We start from the raw sequence: 23,789 nt of genomic DNA on the forward strand, positions 1-23,789 counted from the left end.
AATGGAGGAATGACACAGCCTACAGCTTGGTGCGTGCAGCATACTCGAAACACACCTCCCCAGATAATAACTATTCTGCACTGACTCACAGGAAAAGACAAGGAGGGTTAGTATGGAAAACTGAAACAGAGCAAAGAAAAAAGACACCACAGAGGCTGGGATTTCCTTGGCTCAGCTAAACCCGCCTCTAAAACTCACCCACTCCTCAGCCGCCTGCGCATACCCTCACCGGACGGGGGCGCCAGAGCACAACACACACCGCCAACCAAAGAGCAGGGAGGCGCCTTTGGCGGTGTACGGATTTTTAAAGGGGTGAACATCAAAGAACTAGAAATTCTATTTCTTGCTTATATCAACTTCTTTCTTAGAATTGGAGCTTTGAAGATGATCTTGACCAGAAAAACAAAACAAACAAAAATTTAAAAAAACAAATGTCTAAAGGAATACCAAATCTATGGAGAAAAGATGGCATTATTTATATTATTAAAATTTTTATTCTAATAGGTGGCATTTGCAAAGTTCTCTTTTCATTTTAAAAACCATAGTGCTGCATCATAAAGTTTAAATAAATATGAAATGGTTCTTAAAATGCTTTTCTAATTAAAACCAATGATCATAAATCTCCATCCCTCTCCACTTTTCTAAAACACAGAGAAAACATGCAGAAATGTTTAAACTCTGCAAATTTAAAACAATATACAATCTTTTCTTTTATATTCCCTGAGCATAGCCTTTTGCCAGACTAGCTAGCTCTGTCATGTAGAATATATGCAAGATATAATTTGGCCCTTCACCAGTTCAAATAGCTTGGTAATCAGAGAACAATGTTTCATCTATCTGATTGCATGCGAATCTGCTGAACTATATATTCTTCCCTAAAGAATGCCTTCTAAAACCTGATTTTAGATATGTGTCTTATCTACAGTTTTTACATCATATTTTTAGCATTTAAAATTCAGCCCGAAGCATTACAGGCTATGATTAAAATAAAAATATCAGAAAACTCTTAAGTTGTAAGTAAGGCCATGATCTCAGTGTTTCATTATCCTGCCAAAAATATTTGGCTATCGGGGTAGAAGTGTACTCAGTTGTAGAACACATCCTTACCACACAACAGGCCCTGGGTTCCATCCCCAGCACCAAAACGTTAGAAATAAATAAACAGAAATACTTAAATATCAAATGCATCTACAAAATATGGTCACTGATATCTCATTTCGAATTTCAGTATTCTCAGTGGGAGATGCTAATCATCACAAATAAAACATGTAATATATGTTAATGAAAATACAAGCAAATAAAAGACTTATTGAGAACATTTACATATTTATTATTGTTGTTTAGAGCAACTAGGTATTGAGAGACTGTTAGTTGGCACATAATAAAGAGCCTTCTGTAACTAATCCTGTAGTCATTACAAACACCCAGTGAAGAAGGGAATCGTACAGCCCACATTTTACAGCGGGCACTAACTTGCTCAAGGTCACATATTCATGAAGAGGCGGGGCCAGGACCTGACCCTGGGGGTCTGGCCCGAGAGCCCCGCCACAGAGCCACTACCCTGCCTGACCTCTAAGGAGCATACATACGTGCAGAGGAATTTCACACACACAGTGCCTCCTTTTCCTGGCTCCTTAATGTCCTGTGTTACCACATAAAATTAATGGACAGATAACACATAAAGAGAATAAATTATTTTCCATGTTGTTAACTAAAAAGCAAACCTTAGACAATAATGCCCATCTGAGTGCTCTGCCTTATGAACTACTCCATTTCAAGAAAATCATGAAAACCAATAGTCCCCTTCTTTTGTTCTTATAATACCAACATGCCAGTGATAAGCTTGATGAGAAGTGGTTTTATAGGGGAGAAATATGAAGAAAACTGATGATCCATCAGGCATACATTTATCAGACTTTTAATGATTCCACAAAGGCATTCAATTTGTGGAGTATTTGAGCCTTCTGCTTCTCTCTCTGCTATCTAGCTGCTAAAATGACACTTCTTTTTGGCCTTTCATAGGAATGAGACTTGCTTTCTGGCTCTATCCACAGAATATGCAAGTGCTGTTAGTCCCACAAAGATACAAGAGCAAAAGCCACGTTTCTTCCTGCCATATGGAAGAAGCTAGCTCCAGGTTTCTTGCAAGTCTACAATCTTTATTTTTGGAAATGACATACTGACGAAGCACTGGCTGATTTTCCAAAGACCTCCTAGAGTTTGGAAGTAAAAAAGAGATAAACAGTGACTTGACAGTGAGCTAATTTATGGTGCTCATTTTTAGAGAATGAAAATTTCAATATGCAGCTTTAAGTCTTTACAGACATTCTCATGGTGTCGATTTCAGAGATCATGTGTTTAGCAAGTTTCTTTCCTTCAATAATTCCATTTAAAGAAACACATCACACCATACCAAATAACCCTATCACATCCCCATCCAACAATAGCCAAATCATTCATTGCTCACCTCTGGAAACATCTTCAACTCTACTTTTCCCAAGTCTCAAATGAGTATTTGGCTATTCAACAAATAGTTCCATTAAAGTGGCTACTGCTTGGAAATTTCTGTTTTTAAAGTATCCCTAAAGTGAAGTAGTAAATCCCAAGTATCACTAACTAGTAAGTCTCAAGTATATACTTTGCTTAACGGTTGTATATACACACACACACCCTGTAACTATCACACAGATCACTGGACAGAACATCATCGGCATTCCTGAAGGCTCCATTCATTCCTCTTTCCCACCAATATCCCTCTTCTAAAATCTCATTCTGGTTTATATTGCCGTGGATCACTTTTGGTTGTTCACCAACCACATATAAATGGAAACTTATTGTTCATAAGGGCTTTTGTCTATGAAATCCATCAGTGTTGTCAAATGAAACAGTAGACCGCTATATTTCATCTCTATATACTATTCCACCATGTCATTTAACCACACATTCTTTTTTCATTCAATACTAATCAATATTTTTAATGTTTGCAGTTTAGGGGTATTTTAAACTGTCACTGAGTATTTCTATGTACATATTTTTATATACACATAGATTTTATATACACATTTATATATCTCAGACATATACATAGCAATAAAACAACTCCTACAACTAATGGGTCATAGTGTGTATATATTAAACATCAATATATATGACCAAGGAGTTTTCCAAAGTAGTTGTACTTGTTTGGAAATTCAGAAGACCAATTCATGAAATAAACAAGTAAAGCTTCATACTTTCCAATACCTTTTTAAAAAGACTTACAAATATCATGATGATAAAATTATTTACTATCTTTGAACAAAATCATAAAATTAAATAAGTTACCCAGTAGGCTATGAAATAAACAAATCCTTTGGGAAACTGTTAAACACGTCAATGGAGACACAGGTGAAGGACAGATACAGCGAGGTATTCAGCAGTGAAACTGTACCCATGATCACTGGCTAAGGATACAGAGTCAGTGGATATAAATATACAGTGTAAAACACATCTCAAAAGTCCATAAATCTACTCAATAAATATCTAATAGTTCCCTTCATCACGGCAGTGCAAACTTTTGAATGCTCCTCAACTCAGTCCTTCCTTCTTAATCACCATTTTCAATTGTGCACTATTTTCCCTGGCATGTTATTATCAGCTGCATATTCTTGTTTGGTTAAAAGTAATTTTAAGTACATAAGCATCCTTATAAAATATTACTGAGAAATATTTGTTTCTGGATTGGATTTTTCCAGTCAGTTCATTCTGTCTCAACCCTAAAAAGTGTTTAGAAGGGTAAGGTGTTCAGAGAAGGCAAGTGAAACCAGATCAAAAGCCTAAGGAGACAGAAGATCTTTCAAAAGATTCATCCAGAAGTCACATAAAAGCAATTTTAGAACCAGAGACTGCCTTGGGATTATGAAAGTTTGCTTCTCCCAGTTCAGTACTGAGTTAAAGGCAGCAAGGAAAGAAACTTTTAAGCTTCCCGTGGAATTCTATATACCTAACTCAACTCTTAACTCCTCAGAGTCCAGTCTTGTTTTGCAATCTCTTACTCTGTCTCACAAAGCTCAAGTACTAAGCTCAGCACTTAGCACACAGTTACTACTCACTAAACAGTCACGGAGTAAATTAACACCATATGGAATCCTTGGGTATCTGACTGATCCCGTGAAATTCCCTTATGTCATGACACCATAACTCAATGTAAGGGAAAGACGTGTCTGTTCTGTAAGTGATCCCATCCCCAGATCAAAAGGCCAGCTGGGGTATTTTCTTAGTCTACTTATTAAAATGCAAAGGGAAAAGACACTGAAAATACAGAGTGATAAACAAAATGCACCGCAGCAATGTCTGAGAGCAGGGAACTAAGAATGGGAGGACCAAGTTGCACAAAGCACAGTTCTGTGCACAGTGACGAGCTGGGCCCCAGCACTGACACGCAGAGCTCAGCAAGAGTGGCCTGAGCAACAAGGGGCTCCCACAGCAACTGCTCAACATCTCCTAAGCTGGTGGCAGCTCCTCTCACCGGACTTGTTACCTGCTCCAGAATCATCAACAGAGATGCTCAGCCCTCATGAAGATGTCTCATGAAGACCAAACTCTTACCCTAGCCCACAAATCACTTTTTGTTGCAGGAGATAAAAAATAGAAATATGGCCCTAAGAACCCAAGATCAAAATCCTAGCCTCTTCTCTGACTCTTCCTGGGTGCTTAAAAAATCACAACTCTCCTCCTCTCCTTACCTAATCCTAGCAAGCGCAGTACTGAATGTGCTGATGCTATGTAAAGGAACGGTCACAACTATGTAGAGCTGGTTCCATGAAAACTTAGCCCCAAGGTTGCAGAGCAGAGGAAAATAACACCCCTAAAAGTGATGTCTAAGGCAGTTTAATTTATATACAGGGGTTTCAAAAAAATCCAATGGTTGAGAAACCTATCACCTACAAGGTCGGTAATGGACCCATGCAGTAAACCTGCCAGTGACATGTGGTATGCAGTTAAAGGTCTGGCAAGGTTCACCGAAGCTCAGAGCTTCTATCCTAGAGAATGGATGGCGCTGGAAAGAAAGAGAAAATCTATTTGGGGGCAATCATGAAAGCAAATCACCTTTCTGCCACTGGAACTAGGTGACTGCAAAAAGCTGAAGCCACAACTCTCATCAGAATCTCATACTTCGCCTTTCCTAGTACGAACATCGCTTATGGATTGAATTTGCTGTCGCATGAATCATAGGCCTAAACCCTTTATGCCCATCCTCCCTACAAGCACAAGCCAATTACAGTGGGGCCTCAGGTCACAAACTTAATTCTTTGCAAGATTCTAGTTGCAAACTGAATTAGACAGGAACCAAATCAAATTCAATGATTAGGTCCAGCGGTGGCCTTATGGGGAAATTTGACACAGTTCTCATCCATTTCAGTTTGCCACCAGAATCGGGGAAAGAAGTGAGTTCGTGTACCAAGGTACCACTGTACATACCAAAGAAGGTGGGGGCACACACATCCCATAGTAGACATGAACAACCTAAAGTTTTAAAACTTGCAGACACTTCAAAAAGAAAACACATGGTAATCAAGAGTGACTAATGAATAAACGGCCAGACGTTCTGGGTAGGATTCTTTCTGCCAAACCAACTTTGATACTGGGGCAAGGAATTAGAGGTGGATCCTTATACCCCCACAAAGTACACGTCAGAGTTCACAGCCTCAGACATTCAGATTTTTTTTCTTAGACTCTAACTAATAATCATTTGCAAAAAGTCCCACAATTTTGCAGAAACTACAAATATCCTCCACAATTGTTTTTTTCTTGGAGGGGGGCAGGAGGTTTGCAAGTAGCCAATCCAAGAACATTATTCAGTTCTCCTTGCTGCTGACTGGCCACTGCCCTATAACCCATCTCCCTCAGATGTGCCAGCATTCCTGCATCATAACAGGTGGCTGTACCACCTGTAGCTCTCTTGGTTTTGTTTTTCAGGAAGCCCTAAGAGGCCAATAAAATGCCCTGCACCTTCTAAGATTTTATTAATACAGTATTTTGTTAAATTAAATCACATGACTGCAAGAGACATAGCATATTAAGGACTTAAACTATACAATAGGCATGGATAGTCATTTTTTTGACCACATATGGAATTAGTAGTTTTTCACAATTTACAGCTGCTCTAGTAACCTAACTCCTGTGAAGTTCAGGGATCCACTGCATTGGTTGACTTCCACCACGGATAGGCATGAGACTTATGAGGCAAGATAATATAATTAACATATCAGCAGATGACACAAAGGACAAGTCTTTTAAAAGAAAAACAAATGCGTATCAGTGCAGTTTTCATCCTAGGTTGATAATTGGGCCTAGAAGTTCCTCTCTTCAGTTATCCAAGGACAACATCTGGGCACTGTTTCCCAACTTGTAAGGATATCCTGAGACCAAAAGGAGTTATTCTTGATTGACAATATCTCAACCTTTCTCTTTTTCTCTGCTTCCCATTTCTGATCAGGAAACCAAAAGCTGGTGTAACATCAGGAAAAATAAAAACAATTTGAGTCTGTCTAAATAGCATGCTAACAACAAGACTGGAGAAATAAGGTCGGGAACAAACTCATAAGGAACTGAACAATCCTGAGTTTCCTCAGAACAATGACAGGGAAGAGAGGAAGTTGTTCTCATGCTTTACTAATTATAACTAATCTGCTCAGAGGTTGATTCACACATATCTTTTAGTGGCTACAGAAAGATTTTAGGCATCTTCTAAAGTAGAAGTTACGTGATCACTGTCCTGCATCCCATTTATGGCAGGCACAAAGATATCTCTCTGCAGCACAATAGAAACAGACATGCAAATTGCACTGGATTGGGGCTCTGGAAAGAGAGGTGAAAGGGCATCTTCAGGTACAATGCTCGGGAGCACTCACCCTTCCAGGGCCTGTTCCCCTTTCTTCTACAATGGGCCTTCCCTTTCTGGAAGATCTCTACACCCTTGATATCTTCTCCAAAAGAACTTCTGCCCAGTGTGTAACACTTCCTTGGCCCTTCTCACCCTCTGCTCCTCTTTTCAGGGGGGATCATGGCGAGGATAGGGGGGCTGAGTATCACCTGAGGAGGTTGTTAATGCAAAAACACTTCAATAGTTTGTTCCAATTTTTTCTGCCTTTTTTTCCCCGCTTTGTCCCCCTCCAAAAACATCTGGCTGTATGGACTAAAAGAAAGTCTGACTGAATGAGTGAGTCAAAGGAAATGAACTGATTATCACTAGTCTCCAAGAGTAAAAGGGATTCAAGAACAAAGTGAATTCATGCCCTATTGCAATTCTATCCATAACCACATCCCTTTCTCCGCCTCAAAGGCTCAATGATATATGCTCCAGATTTTAAGTAAGCATGAACTATAATCTGTTGTTGCCAGTGGGTATTGCCAGTAGCTGTGAGAAACCCATTTCCAATGTTCTCAGACCGCTGCAACAGCCTACGGGGCTCAAGGCAGAGAGGAGATAAATGCGCAATGTTTGAGAAGCTCTGCCCGCTTCTGCTTTGTTTTATGAACATATCCGGGGGTGGGGATTTATCCCCCTACTTGTATCCCTAATTAGGGATTGGTTCAACTCCTTATAAAATTATTTTGAGTTTTCAGACCTAGTAACTTATTTTCTCCTTGACTCTGAAATTTAGCATGACTTTTCATAAAAATAATACTCCATCTGTGAGCAAACCTTAACAAAATAAAAAATGTAAAACATGATCCTTAGCAAGAGACACTATTTCGTGCGCTTTAAGAAAAAAATTCTGGAGCTAGAACCATACAAGGCAGCTTTCTAATAAAGGGTGTTGATGAAGTGCCTATTAGTTAATGAGAAAATTTGGAAAGTGAGAACAATACATCAGCCACCGGAAATTTACAACTGCTCACATTTTTAAAGTATAAAATCAATGTGAGTACACATAGAAAAAAATAAATATATTAGCAAAAGAACAAGACCACATTAAGATGAGTAAGAAAGACAATGATGACAATGACAGATGGAGTATAATCCTGGGTGGCTCTGTTGGGAAAATATATAGCAGACTATTATGAGAGAGGACAGAGAAATCTGTGAAACCATAATAACCTCAAAAATGGCAAACGTTACTTATGGTGGATTCTTTTAAAAAATAAGGCCAACTAAAAACAACAAATTACTGTTTTATATGAGTGGTGGGTTATATGTTCATTCTAGAATTTTGCACGCAATGCTGGTTGCGATCCATGGAGTGCAAATTATATCTTAACATGGAATGTAGAAAAAAGAATATTGATTCTTGATCTAAAATTTGAAGTATGGTCAAGAGAGCTGCACTCATTCCTCTTAGAAATCCTGGGTGCTGACACGGTCTGGGTGAAAAACAATGAACAGTTTAAAGTAAGTTTTCAACTCCACCCTGCTGCATGATCTCAAATTAGGAAGAAGGGTAAGTGGAAGAGATTCAGTAATGTATATGTTGAGATACTCATGGTAAATACAGAAAAGAGGTGATGCCATTTCCTGCAGCCGTGGACCATGTTGCCACAAAGGAAACAAAGCAATGAGGAAAAATGAATTCAAGTACCACCTGCAAATGCTTTGGAGAGTGGGATTTTTTTTTTTTAATTTAAAGAAGCCAACTCCAAAGGATGATAAAGAGCTGATAATGTGACAGGAGGATGTTTTCCTAACCACTACTTCTTGCCCATGAAGACATTTGTCGAATCACATTAATACCAAAGAGGATCACCTTACATGAGTGCTTTCCTCTGTTTAGGTGGAAAATCTCTTAATAAAGTAAATCTTAAATTTTAAAATGTCAACTGGAGTATCAGTTCAAAAACTTAATTATTATTTCCAGTCATCACCACAGCCACGCCAAGCCCCTCAAATATTTATTCTAGGTGAAACTGCTCAAGGTCTCAAACATCTATGCCTTTAAATCTCTATTCAAAGCCTGTATTTTTCCTCCTAAATATACAATTCCAATTTAGTCAGCAGTACAATTTGCTTTAAAATTGTACATTTTGTATAACACCTATGTTCTTAATTATGTCACCAAATTATTCTGAACAAACTGAAACCACTTCCTCAATTACTTCCTTCATCTGCATTTTACAATAATCACATTTTGAAATATAACCAAGTTTCTGCATACTTGATAGAAAAAATGGAAGAAAAAATATATATGTAAGTGTTTTTAAAGGGAAAATTCTGCTTTGGTCTTAATTTGGCTTCACTGCATTATTTTTTGGAAAACCTAGTGTGCAATGCAAAGAATGAATCATATGAAAGAGTATTTTTATTGTTTCCTTGTTTTTAAAATACCTCCCTATCTACCTGTGTGGTATATGGCAATATTCAGAAACAAGCTGGCATTTCTGAAATAGGAAAGTTTTTACTTACAAAAAAGGAAAAGCCAAGTTAGTTTTGGAATCACCAGAAGAATACTGCAACCTAACCTTCAGAGCAAGTTACTTTGTTTTTCCTTGCCAGTTAAAATGACAGAGATTTTTTCGAAGTCAATTTTTAAGGAAATTTCTACCAGTATAGGCTACAAAAGAAAGGTTGATAATTTAAGAAGTACTCGGCTTTGAGTGGGTCTCAACTTGAATTATGACTTCTAGTGTGCTTCAAGAATATACTCGTTTTGGGAAGAATAGGGGAAAGGAAATAAGGGGAAAGAAAAAAAATATGAGAAAATGAAAAAATGGAAATAAAGTATTTGTAAATAGGGAAGGGTGGAGGGGGTGAAAGGAGGGCGGGGATAAGGGGAAAAAATGAGAACCAAGACCTGCCATGTAAAGATACAAGATCCCAATGATGAATGTAACTGTACTGTATACCTAAAATGTACCAATAAACTCAATGAGAAAAAAAAAGAATATGCTAGTTTCACTTTTTGTTTACTAGAAAAGGAGCAAGAGAAATTCTACCCTAATTACCAAAAATCTTTACTTATAATGGTAATTAATTTAAGTACACAAAACCTCAGTGAAAAGGGCCATAAGTAAAAATATTAACAATGTTATACAGCAAAGTGAGAAAAGAAAAGAAAAGAATCATGAGTTTTTAAAAAACATTATAGTAGAGCTAAGAGACTATAAAAAGGGCCCTCTTTGTATTTTGTGAATATTTTTAGTGACAATATTAGAATCCAGATGGAGAAATACACTACAGTACACACAAAAATATTGCCATATGGGTAGAATAAGGAAAACATTGACTATATTTCTAATAATAAATATCCCAAAACATAATGACTTTTATGGCGACTAACAAAAAGTGAGGAAAATACCCTGAATGTTCTGCAAAGCTGAGCTGACCTCAACTCTTTACTGTTCTCATTTTAACTTCACTTAGACTTCTTTCAATTTCTTTCCCATACATTTTGGGGAGCAAAGTTTATATTATAGTTACTTAAAATGACTTTCTGAAGCTTAACATTTTCCCTACCCCGGTTAAAATTTGTCAACTATATAAAGATAGCACTGGCATTTCATTCACTTTCAAACCTGGCATAATACCACATGAAAAGATTCAACAGAATCACCAAAGTGAGTCATTTCTTGTTTTGAGACTAAATATACATAAACAATATACTATCTTGATACTATTATGACCACCAAATTGACACCTGATACTTCTATGGCGAGTGCTGTTCCATCAAGAAATCAACATGTTTTGTTCATGTTTTCCTACATTCCGTAGGATGTGTGTTCCAAATACAGGGTGAATGTTTTAAGTTTTAAAATGCTGGTATAATAAAAGACACAGTGCCATAAATCACTCTCAAAATCCTCCCCCGCATTTCAAACACACTTATTCCCAGTGTTCCTACAATTTTCTCAAGTAGTTCTGAAAGTCTTGTTTCATGAGTGCCTTGAGTTACACCGTTGGGGCCACCACGAGGTCTAGAATTGATTCAAAATGTTCACCTTTCATGACAGTTTTGACTTCAGAGAAGAGCCAGAAGTTGCACAATACCAGATCCACATATAACGTAGATGAGGATACACTGTATTGCTTTTATAGGTCTGCCTTTCCATTAGATGGTGCTCAGCAGCAGCATTCACCATATTTATTACCATACCTGGTAAAGACACTCACCAAGAGGACTCTCCAGAACTGCCTGAGAGAGCTATGAGGATGATAGGATGATGTAAGGCAAGGCTTTTACTCTAATAAATTTTAATGTAAGCATTCACTGTATATATAATTTTGATCACATTTCTCAGGTGTATGAAGTACAGGGGATGCCGATGACCACAAAAACATCAAACTCTATCAAATAGCATCAGCACACAAGGGTGGGAGAGGAAGGAAGGAAAGAAAAAGAAGGAAGGGGGAAAGGAGGTAAAGAGGAAGGACGGACATAGAAGAAAGAGGAGCAAGGCGAGGAGGAGGGAAAGAGAGGAGAAAGAGAGAGGGGAGAGGATGGGAGGGAAAGAAAAAGTTTTGAGGAGGGGAAAGAGAAAGGAGGATGAAGGTAGCAGGGGGGTCAGAAGGAGGAGCCTGCACCTTGGCGGGGGGGGGCATGGATCAATTATAATTGATTGACTTAAATTTAGATTGAAATGTGCAAATCTCCTTCACATATGTCTGCTCAACATATATGTTAAGAGCACAGAGGTCCCTAGATGTTACTTTCAATCTTGTTTCCCGCCTGAGGGCCGGCCAGCTGAAACATTTCTTCTTTCATCAAAGCAATGAATCAGTTTGCAGTCAAAGGTGAGGCCAATAGTGGAGCTCACCTCCATAAACACAGCAAACCTATCCTTGGGGGATTCTGGTGACTGTCCATGAGCACCTGCTGGAAAGCCATAGGGTTTTCTAAAGGGCCTTTAATTATACTCCCGGGATGCAGATCTCTAAAAAGAAAATCACAGGTCATTTCTCATTAGTCTCTGTCACAAACAAAGAGTAAAGATTTAAATGCTTCCCCCAGAAATTAAGGAACTCTATAAAATTTTACATGGTTCTTTAAAAGTTTAAAGTACCTTGCACTTTTAAACACTCACTTTCAGAGAACATTTTTTATCAAGTCTTTTGAACTTGAAAAACTATTTATCCAGAAATAGTCATCTGGTATTTTTCATTGGTTGGTAACCAAAGCTACCAGGAAATATTTATTTATTTATGAGACGTAGATATTTACTGGCAAATACATGCATTAGTAGGATAAGAATCAGAATTCTTATTGAAACACAAATGGCTCAGCAGTTTCTACATTCTCACCAGAGCCATGCATAAGGGTTCCAATTTCCCTACATCCTTACTCACACTAGTTATGGTCTTTCTCATTACAGTCATCCCAAGACACGTCAAATTGTCTCGCACCGTGATTTTTTTCATTCCCCTAACACTAATAACAACTCTTGGTATCTTTGGTGTGCTTACGTGACAATGGTATATCTTCTTTGGGAAAAATGTTGTTGCAAAGCCTTTGCCTATTTTCTTACCAGGTTGTGTTACTGTTGACAGAGTTCTTATTCAGAATATCTCTTATCAGATACATGATCTGCAAGTTTTTTCATTTTGTGGATTTTCTGATAGATTGCAGCACAAAAATTGTTAATTTTTATGCCGTCTAATTTTTTTTTCTGTTATCATATGTGCTTTTGGAGTCATAGCTAAGATACCTTAGCTGAAACAAAGGTAATAATTTACTCAGGTTTTCTTCCGAGTTCTATAGTTTTAACTGTTACAAATATGCTCATTTTAACTTTGCTAACGGCTTGAGCTAGAGGCTCAATTTCATTCCTTCAAAGTGCATACCCAGCTGTCCTAGTACCTTTTATGGAAAAGACTGTAATGTTACTTTTCAAATATTTTAGTATTACTATGTGTGTACAACCGGTTCAAACTGTTGTAATTATTATTTTATATACTTGTCTCTTGAAGTTGAGAGAATTAATTCATTTGTTCTATTAACTTTCTTATTTACCTATTTTATTCTCTTCATTTCTTCCTGTATGCCTGGGTTACCACTTGATGTCATTTTCTAAGTCCACTACAGGTATGGTTCCACCCGCTGCTTTTGTGCTGTTACTCTCCAATAGATGACATTCTTATAAGTACCGGGTCCCACAATACAAAAACTGCTTCATGCAGTTTTTTAAAAATCAGCCAAGAAGAAAAAAAGGAACTATGGAATTATGTTCTGTGTAGACAAATTATGGTTAATATAAATCTTTGGGACTTTTTGTTCTGCGCGCGTGTGTGTGTGTGTGTGTGTGTGTGTGTGTGTGTGTGTGTGATTTCAAATTACTTCCCAGGTCACCTACTTTCAGGTTAAATAATTTTTTAAATTTCTTCAAAGGCAGGGGTGTTAGCAACATTTTTTTAAATCTGAAAATGTCTTTATCTTCAATTTGGAGAAACTATTTCACTACATACTACATTACAGATTGACTTTTCATTTTAAGTACTTTCAATGTCATCCGGCTGTCTTTTGGCCTCTAATATTTCTCGTAAGCCTCTTTTAGCATCTAATATTTCTGGTCCTCTTGTATGTGATGTATTGTTTTCCTTGTACTGCTTTCAAGACTTTTTTCTATCTTTGTCTTTTAACAATTTAACTATGATCTATCAAGGTGTGAGTCTTTTTGTGTCTAGCTACATGTAATTCATCAAACTTCCTCGATGTGTTAATATTTTTCATAAAGTTGTAAGTTTTCAGTTTTCATATCTTAAGTATTTTTCCTGCCTCTTTCTCTCTGAGCTGCCTTCTGATACATTTCATGTATATTAGAAACTTTATGATGTTCCACATTTTTATGAGTATATCATTTTTCATTATTTTTCCTCTCCATTTGTCAGACTTGTCTACCTTCAAATCTGCTGACCGTCTCTTTGGCCACCACAAATCAATTGTAATACATATTGTGTTTTAATTCCAGAATTTTTTTTTTTCAGTACTGGGGATCAAACTCAGGATCTTACACTTGTGAGGCAGGCAGTGGCACCACTGAGCTAAATCCCCAGCCCTACCTCCAGAATTTCTTTATGATTTAAATGTTTTATTGATATTTCCTTCTTGATGAAATACTCTCATCAAACCTTCACTTAATTCTTAGTAATAATTTCCCTAAGTTCTCCAAAGACATGTAGGATGGGTGCTTTAAAGTCTTTAAACTCAGTATCTGGGCCCCTCAAATGTTTCTGTTGCCTGTTTGTTTTCTTGTATGTGGGACATGCTTTTCTTTTGTGTGTCTTGTATTTGTTGTTTGAAACTGATCGTTTCATATAACATAGTATAACGATCCCAAATGCTCATTTTCCCTTCCCTCCTCTATAGCTTGTTTTCATTGTTTATTTGCTTAGTGACTTAGCTAGGCTAGTTCGGTGAGGTCCATATCTGCCTCACTGTGCACATTTTCCCTCCTATTTCTCTTTCAGTCTGGCTACTCCTGGTGGGCAAGAGCCATTAATTAGTCAAAGACGGTGCTTATGTTTCCTGAACTCCTTAGACTTTAACCATTATTTGGAGGGAGATTTGCCTTGGAGGCTGTTTTAATATTTTAGGGAGTTTAGTTCCTCCACATTCGTTCAGGAACTAGTAGCCTGGTTTCCCCCACTCCCAGTTGCTTCTAGGAGTACAGCCTGTGCACACACAGCTTCCAGACTGTGGGGGTGATTGCGGCTGGCTTCCTAGAAGTCATCCCTGGATCTCAGTAGCTGCTTGTTCAGTGACTGTTGGACAGAAATAGGTGAGGACTTGTGCCAGTGAATCTTCTCTTTGCTTTTGATGAGTCTGAGTGTGGACAGGGAATACTTTCGTGTGTGACCCATGTCTTGCCCGGATTTGTTCTTGAATGGGTGTGGTCCAGCGCTGTGCTTAGCCATCCTGACTCTTAAAAGAGTTTGCTGCAGTCCCCAGTGAGCCCTTCTTGGCTGTCTCTTTCCATGGCTCTCCATACCTGCCTATAGGAGAGATTCTCCAACAGGGGATGGAAGACGCTGTAAATCCTGTCTCTCTCAGGGTGAAACTATGGCTCTAAACAGAGCTACAGGAGAGGGAGGCGATGTGTTCCAGCTGCCTGTGACTTAAGTGGGGCACATGTGGGGGCAGCTGGTAAGGGAGTGGGTCAAACGTCCCAGATTCGCACTCTCCCTACTTTCAGCAGATTTACTTGGCTATTTGTTTCTCCATGTTCTCTGTGTCCTTAAGACAACTGTCAGATGACGTAAATGAATTTTTGTTTAATTTTCACCAGTTAAATTGTTGTTTTGCTGAGAAGTATATTCATCAAGCTCTTCACTCTATCCACAGATACCTTTAAACAACTGTTTAAAGTGATGCTTCACAGTCTCAAGGTACAAATTTAATTTTGAAGACCCACATATTACCACTACACCAAATAAATTAAGCAGAAATGTTTTGTTCATTTGTTTTTGGTTTTGGTTTTGGTCTGTCTGTTTGGTTTCTTTTGGTACTGGGGATCAAACTTGGGTCCTTGGGTTTGCAAAGCAGGCAGCAGAATCACTGAGCTAAATCCACAGCCCAAGCAGAAATATTTGAAACCTTCTGCTACAAATATGACTTGAAAAAGACATATATGTTCTAAAATTTGTGTCTTCAAATAATCAAAACCGTTGTTCATCTTAAGTCATAATGAATTACACTGTGTATAATCATATTAGCATCCCATGGTCAAAAGATTAGAGCGATCATAATTCTACCTATATGAGTGAGAAAAGGAATAAAATCCGTCTTTTCTTTGGGATTCTCCAAAATCCTGTTGCTGTCCATGGTAAAGAAACACACATTCTGCTATTAGCAACATAAAATAGAAAATCACTTTTAGTCCAATTTCTCTAAATTCACTTATTTCTAAGATGACAATGCTGAAAACTCACAAGGAGGGTGAGAAGGAAAAATTCAGCTAAGGGGAAAGAATATAAATGCTCCATATTCACTGTCCTGACCATCTTAGACAAGAGGACACAGTAGAAGCCTGCTACAATGTTAACTGATTTACTGTGGGTTAAAATAAGCTCCAAGGAAATCTTTACTCTGCATTACTTTCAAAAAGTATCCCTTAATCTTCTGTGCATATCTAAACTAAATAAATTCTTCAAGGCCCGCTTCAAGTGGTGTCCCCTTTATCCTACATCAGTTTACACTCTCTATCCAACTCCTGATCACCCACAGCACTTATGATCTTAAATGTATAGTGTAGAATCTGAAGACTCATTCAAGAAAAGCCACTTGAATTATTTAGTAACCATTTCCTTTTGGTTGTAAGAAATCAGTCCTCCAGAGAACCTCTACACTCTCTCTGGTGTATTCAGTTCATTTTCTTTGCTACTCTCCTGCTGAAATAGATAAACTGCTTCAATCAGATCAGGAGGGCACCAGAAGAACCAAGAAAAGCTTCCTCTCTTGACTTAGCTTTCTAAGGCTCTCTAAAGCAACTGTACTGTAATTGGTTGTGGTGAGAAATAGCCTAGTCCAAAGTACAGCACTATATCCTATTCTATATTCATTCTTCAATTCATAGAGATCAGAATAAACAGAAGTGACAGACGTTAAAATTCAATATCATTTTCCTTATAGTTCCATCTAATCCAACAGAATCTTAATACTATCATGGTATATGAACATAAAGTCTAAAAGAATTAATCTTTGGCATTATGATTAAGTTTTATACAATTCTAACTACAATTAATCAAATATAATTTCCCTAATACAAAATCTTCCAAGGTCAAGGATCATTAGCTTAATTACATTTCCTTATTAGGCTGTTGACTTTTTAAAAAGCCATTTACTTAGAAGTATAAAAATTTTTGTCTGAAATACCATAAAAAATAGAGGTTATTACAATTCTATTCTTTGAATTGATTGGGTATGCTCTACAAATAGTTATAGGAATAACATCTTCAAAAAATAATAAATCTTTCAACATCTAAAACAAATCCAGATTCCACAAGACCTATGTTTGTCTAATTATAGCTTTGTATTTTGATGTGGTTTTCTATGTAAATACATTTTTAAGTCTTGCAATTGGAATGTGCTCTATTAAAAGCAGATGTTAAAAGTTTAAAAGTACCAAATTCTTACTATGCATCCCCCCAAAAAAACTCAATTGATTTCTTATAAGATATTTGGTGTTGCAGGCATTATTGTAGGTCATCAGTCTCAAAGACAAATACAACTGTGCAAGTCAACCAAAATACCTTTCCCAGAGCAACTAAAAAAGCTAAAACCAATGCAAAATTCTAATTCTAGCTTTTAATACTTAGCTTATGGTTCAGCCTATCACCTCGTGAATGCTGAAATCTCCACTGATTATAAGACACGTTTCCAAAATTCTAAAAGTGAATCCTTGCAATAAATCAACGGAGCTGAAGCTGAGATGCACAGATAGAGCCTCTCGGTCTTCCTTCCTGTAGCCCTCAGGATTCCAGTGACAGGCACGCACATCCCCCCAATTCCTCAGCACAGCAGGAGGAAAGCCTTTTAGTGGCAATGACTGCTTCATGGAGGAACGTTTAGGGCTGTTACATTATGCATAACGTACGACAGCAGCCGAACGATGAATGCCGCTTTTCTCGTCATCACTATGAATTTATACAACATGAAAAAACGTTTTTAGAGGCTAGGTCATCAGGTACAAGGGAAAGATGAAACAGGATACTACATGTCCAACTTCTTAACATTTAACATCTGTATTAAATGTGAATTCTCAAGAATCCCTTCCCTACTCCCCCTCCCCCCATTTATAATAAATAGCAGATTGAGCTATTTTTCTAATCATATTTCCAGAGGCTGAAGCCCAACAATAAATAGTTCTTACCCTAATTCTTTGGGCAGAGTATTTTAATCTGATAAATACAAGACCCAGGATGAGATCCATTTGCATTGCATTAAATGGTTGCACAAGTGTTGGTAATGTATATTAAAAATGACACAGATTCTTTTTTTCAGTCTTATTAATTTCTGTGTGCAAATTTACATCATGAGTAGCATGTTCCTTTGCAGACATTATAAGTATGTTAAACATTACTTACTAAAAGAATATTTTATGGAACTGGTTCTTTTGTGTCATGGAGTGAATAAAAAGTATCATCGGTTGACATTTGGAGAAGGTTAACCACAGTGGCTGTCTGCTACAATAACCACTATTTATATGCCACTCGAGCAATAGCCCTCATTTTTACTGCTTACAGAAAACTCACCTCCCTCAGATAAACTTTTATTTAACTGGGCAAATGTCATGTTAGGTTGCATCATAGTTTATGTGCTTGTCAAAATCTGTTAGAATATGGAAACATGTTTCAAAATGTCTCCACATAAAATGTTATACGCATAACTACAGTTATTTAAAAAATTGAGCATATATGAAAAGCAATACAAATTCAAATCATTTTTAAACTATATATTCTGGTCTCGATATAAATATGATATTCACCCGAATACTTCACATGCCCATTTATGACTTATTTAGGAAGAACACAGGTTCTGGGGCTAGATGGCTGGAGTCTGAGCCCTTGCTCTGTCCTTTCCCAGTGTGGAAACATCACGGAATCCACAGAACCCTTGAGCTCTCTAAAGTGGGAACCGAGAATGATGATGTGTATCTCACAGGAGTGAGGATTAAGTGAGTTAACATAAATAAAACACTAAGAACAACAACAGGCACATGGTGAACAACTGGTACAGTGTGTCTTGTGGTTTCCATGGTTATTGTTCTTGTCATAATTTCTATTAGTTACTCCTACCATGTTTCCCACAGGACACAGGGTTGACCAGAAACTTCTTTCAGAGACAGTCCTTATTACTAAAATCATTCCAAAGTAAATTCTCTCTTTCCTACTCCTAAGCTTGGGCTATATTTAATTTAATCTTTATTTGGTCACAGAAGGTCCTGAGGTGATTTAAAGTTATTATCCGCATTATCAACCACTGATTGTGCTGATAATAAAGAAGAGGGTAGACTAAATGTTTGCTGGCATTACCATAGTGTTCCTTAAAAATGGGTAAGAGTGTGTGTTTGTGTGTGTGTGCGTGTGCATATTTAAAAACAAGCATCATGTAAGATTGCTTTTTCTATTTTCCTCTTTATTCCTCAAGAGATAGGGTTGTTGCTAGTTTAGATTAGAAGGTTAATATGTAATATGGGTGTAAGTGTCACACTTGTTTGCTTATGAACAACTGTGTCATATTACAGTCTAATTAACTACCATATATCTTCTCCTGATGTGTATGATTTCAAAACAAGGGACAGATGAAGAAATTATCACAGAGTAAACTTAAATATATGTTTCAAGAGAGAAAAATATCAAATACTTTTGTCTTTAGTTCCTTGGAGGAAAGGGGATTTTAAATGCAAGGCATTCGTCATTACTACTAGGCTGAATGTCCAGAGAGTAACCCTACTTTCTCCTTCTGGGAAAGGGCAATGTGGCCAACTGAAGACTCTTCTATTATCATCCTGAAAACGTCTCTACCATGACAGTAAAAACAGCACAGGCACCTCGTTAAATACCAGTGCATTCAACCACAGTCTTGCTTTCCAGAAGACAGTTCACAGAAAAATTATTTGGCTATTTTTAAATATTTAAAGAAAAGCAGAACTTCCAGCTTCCACTGTATATAAGAAGAATCGCTTGAACTACCGCCATAAACATATGCCAACAGCATTAAGAGCTATTAATTTTACTGGAAATGAATCATGAGGTACCAAAATGTCTGCGCATACAATAAGTATACATTCCCCACAACACAAGGAACTATTTGCATGCACCCCGAAAAATACGCTTTCCTTAAACAAAATTCTAAACCGTCTCAAAGAAATAAAAGGGACAGATTTCCTTCTCAACAGAACGAAGTAAAACTATGCGTCTCCAGTAATATGTCACTTTGTAGCACTTTTTCTTTTCTACCATACAGGAAAAACAACATTTTTTTATCCTTCCAGAAATAGTCCCGAAATGCAGAGCTCAGAACCAAGACCCGAGCCGAGGAACTGCTGAACAAGCTCACTGGGAGTCAGGATGGAGACGGGGTCCGAAACCGTGTTTGAAGCTGAAGCTCGACAGCACTGTCACCATCCATAAGCGCACGTTTCAACACTGGCAGTTTCTTACCTACAGCGTACGAAATGTCTTAATGACAGAGGGAAAATGCTGAGTTGATGCTCGATACAGACTGCTGATTACATGCAAAGCGGCCATCTCACGCCAACTTGAATTCGAATTGATGAGACATAAAGCATACTTCAGTAAGCTAAAAACTGACTACTATGCCAAACAGCATGAAATCCCATACTCAGACACCACGCGAGACACGTTCTCTGTCTGATTTCTCTTAGCATGAAAAGCGGAAGTTGAAGAACGTGTGGTGCGTCTTTCTGAAAATTGGGTCCCTGGACAAGAGACGTCCCATGCCACATCTGCACATTGTCAAGTGACAATTCCTGCTGTCTGGCCCTCCTCCATGTCTGCACTCCCTCCAGTCTCCTTGCCCAACCAGCTCTCTTGTCTCTGCCACCGTCTATGAGGAGAGAGATGACGATCGTCTCAGAGAACTATATGCACATTCACCACAGAAGGGTTTTAAACTATTCATCTCCACCAGAGAAAATGTGATTCTCCACTTACCTTGAGCTTATCGTTATGACCTGAATAATGTTCTGGCTTTTAATCACCGCTGGACATAGTCATGGATATTTATAAAGTCCTCCACCTCAGTCAGCTACCTTGTTAATTTAACACATACTTATTGTCTACAAAGTGCCAGGTACAGTCTCGTTCACTATAGTCACTGACCTAAGGATATCATATAAATCAGTTGTCATACAATAAAAACTTCTGAAAAATTCAGTGACATCATGTTTGGGTTTGCATCCCCCTGAGAATAATAAAATACCTGGGGTGAGCCTATCCCTACAACCAGTCAGTGGTCTGGCTCTCCCATTCAAATACATCTTTTTGCTGGCTGGATCTGGCAGTATCCAGGTGTTAGAAGGTTTTCTGCTCTGAAACAAATACCAGTGGCAACAACTCTGGATCACATTCCTCACTACAACTTCCAGGATGGAGACAAAAATTCAAGGCATGACCCCATTAGCTGGCACTTATCTCTTTTTTCTGACTCATGTCACAAGTTAGATCAAAGGATCTAACCTGGAATGGAGAGGTTAGAGGTAGATCTAAGATCTCCCAATATTTTAAGGACGGTGTGACTGTTTGGCTGAGTCCTAATATCTAATAGCAAAATTATCAATCACATTATCACTTACTAAGGATTAGATTTCTCATTTTTCTCTGCCCACTGTTTATTTCCACCTACACTAGCACTCAGATTTCAATCAAGAAAACATTTATTTCTACACAACTATTTCTGCAATAGCTGAGATTTTTGGAAATATGTGTTATAACATTGCAAATAAAAGAGCTAGAACATTATCACTTAAATTAGATTACTTGCTGCTGCATTTGGGCTAGCCTACTTCACTGCATGTTCTAAGATGCTAAACTTCGCAATCTGCATAAGGTCCACAGAGCATAACCTTTTTGAAGTTTTTCTCTAATTAAAGTTCACACTTCTGCTAGAACCCCTGTCCAATCTCAGAAGGCACAAGAATACTCACTTGTTTGGCCTTCGTCTTTGAGATGGTGTCAGAAATAGGTTTCTTTCTCTCCTTTACAGCAGTTTTGGAAAATAATTCCTCAAATTCATGGCAATCTATGGATGGCTCTTCAATTTTTTCCCAAATAAGTGAAGGACTGGAGTCTCTAAAGTTAAGCAAAAAAACAATGAAAAGGCCATCAAATAGAACTACACTGCAGCGAGGATAAAGAGAAAGGAGGGAGGGAGGGATGAACAGCCAAGGAAGAAGGGGAGAGAAAGATACAAAGAATATTTTATCAACTTGATGAGAAAGTTAAAATACCATCCACTACAATTCAACGTTTGCCTTAAAATAATTTCCAGTAATTCTTAGTTAACACTGTATAAAAACATAAGAGGAGGGCCGGGGATTTAGCTCAGCGGTTCAGTGGCCTGCCTTGCAAGCGCAAGGACCGGAGTTCAATCCCTGAAAACATAAGAGGAAGATCCCTCTCAGAGTGGACTCTGAAGGCAAAACATCATTGACTCAATAACAATTCATCTTGACTGGTTGTCTGACAGATTATTCCTGGATTAAATATATATTTTCAGGATGGCATCCTCCATCCCTCCATCTCCCCTCAAGCACTGTTATTTGGCATTTAGCACCACCTGGAAAGGGTAAGTATAATTTTTTAAGCAAAACAACTTTATACATGTATCTAGAGAAAATGAGTTTGGGGCGCGACTTTAAATAACTCAGCAGCATACGTAAGCACCATGACTTCTACACGGAGAACGCACTGCATAGTTAAAAGTGGTCAGGATATACAGGTTCCGGCCTCCTGAGAGGATTTAGTGAACAGAAAACTAACACACACACACACAAAGATGAAAATGAACCTGGTAAATACCCTGATTCTAAAGGCGCACCACATCCTACAAAGACAATCCGGGCAATCGTAAGTTAGAAGGGAGAAGGCCAGTGAAGTTTAAAAATGCAGGGTTTTCCCTCCCCAGCCAAGTCTCCCAGCACTGCCCCGGTGACCAGGGAACAGGGCAAGGACTAGGTCTGGAGGAGTCGTGTGCCCACAGTGAACCTAATGATCATCACGCTCCCAACTCGGACTTTATGACTTCACAGTATAACCCAAATATACATGGGACACCAAATTTTCAAAATTAAACTATTTCACACATGGCATGTGGATATATTTTTATATAACGTTTGTGAAAAATGACTCCTATGAACTGGAAAAAATAAAGCAAGTTTGTGCCTTTAGAGGATGCCGGCACCATCCTCAGGAGTCCGTGTGAAAAAAGGATCTGATTTACATTTTTACACTGTTGTAAGAAGTGAAAATTTAAATAGTGAAAGCAAAACATAGATTCTTGTATGGCAAACAGTTGGGTTAAAAGTGTCTCGCTTATCAACCTTTCCTCGTTTTGCATATAAGCAACATTTCAGATGGATTCGGGCATGAGCAGCAATCAAGTCCTGCAAGCAGGAAACAGCATGTATGCAAAGAAAAGTAGATCCTTCTGTCCTCACAGACATGCCAGTAACCATAGTGCGATGTCTGTACATCTCACATGCTGATACATGTAATGATATATTCTGTATAGTTAAAATAGCATATACTTTAGATATCTATTTTGTGACATTTATAAATTATTTGTTTTATCTCCTTGATATTGTCTGAGAAAAGCTTGAATTTTAAACAAGTTGCTTCGGTAAACATTGCTGTAAAAATCTACACAAAAGTTTTAGGGTTATACATAAAAAATACATTGAACTGTAATTTTTCCAAAAGCCATAAAATACATTGCTCTCCTCATACTGACAAACTGCAAAGATGAGCTTGCTTTCATGTTACCTTTTACTATGAAGTTGAATTCTTGTCCAATAAAGAGGCTTCATTGGCCGACAGGGCTCTATTGGCTGCTTCCTACTCCCTCTGTCCTGATTCATCCCTAGTCCAAACAACCCACTTGGCAATGGAGGAGGAAGAAATCCACAAACTTGTGGCGTTGGTAAAGTGCTGGTCCCAACTTGTGGGGAGAGTGGAGGATTTGATCCAGGGAGGAAAGGAGGTGGTGGAGGTGGGGGAATTCCTGCCCCAGGAGGAGGCAGAGGGGGAGCAGGAATAGGTAGAATACCCATACCTGGCAATGCAGGAGGTGGAGGAACCCCAACTCCAGGAAGGGGAGGAGGAGGGGGAGGAGGGGGAGGAGGTACCCCTACACCAGGAA

General features: G+C 38.1%; 1 protein-coding gene across 1 annotated transcript in view; it reads right to left on the reverse strand.

Annotated features, from left to right (window-relative positions):
- Fmn2 (formin 2) overlaps window positions 1-23,789 on the reverse strand; it is a 312,905-nt gene that overhangs the window by 201,902 nt on the left and 87,214 nt on the right. Inside the window, exons 8-9 of the mRNA XM_033761961.1 lie at window positions 23,414-23,787; window positions 21,577-21,721 (exon numbers count right to left, since the gene is read on the reverse strand). Coding sequence (XP_033617852.1) covers window positions 21,577-21,721; window positions 23,414-23,787 — 519 coding nt within the window. The remainder of the gene's footprint in view (window positions 1-21,576; window positions 21,722-23,413; window positions 23,788-23,789) is intronic.

The sequence above is a fragment of the Fukomys damarensis genome, unplaced genomic scaffold (genome assembly GCF_012274545.1).
Source record: "Fukomys damarensis isolate Sample0158 unplaced genomic scaffold, DMR_v1.0_HiC HiC_scaffold_11, whole genome shotgun sequence".
Taxonomy (NCBI): Eukaryota; Metazoa; Chordata; class Mammalia; order Rodentia; family Bathyergidae; genus Fukomys; species Fukomys damarensis.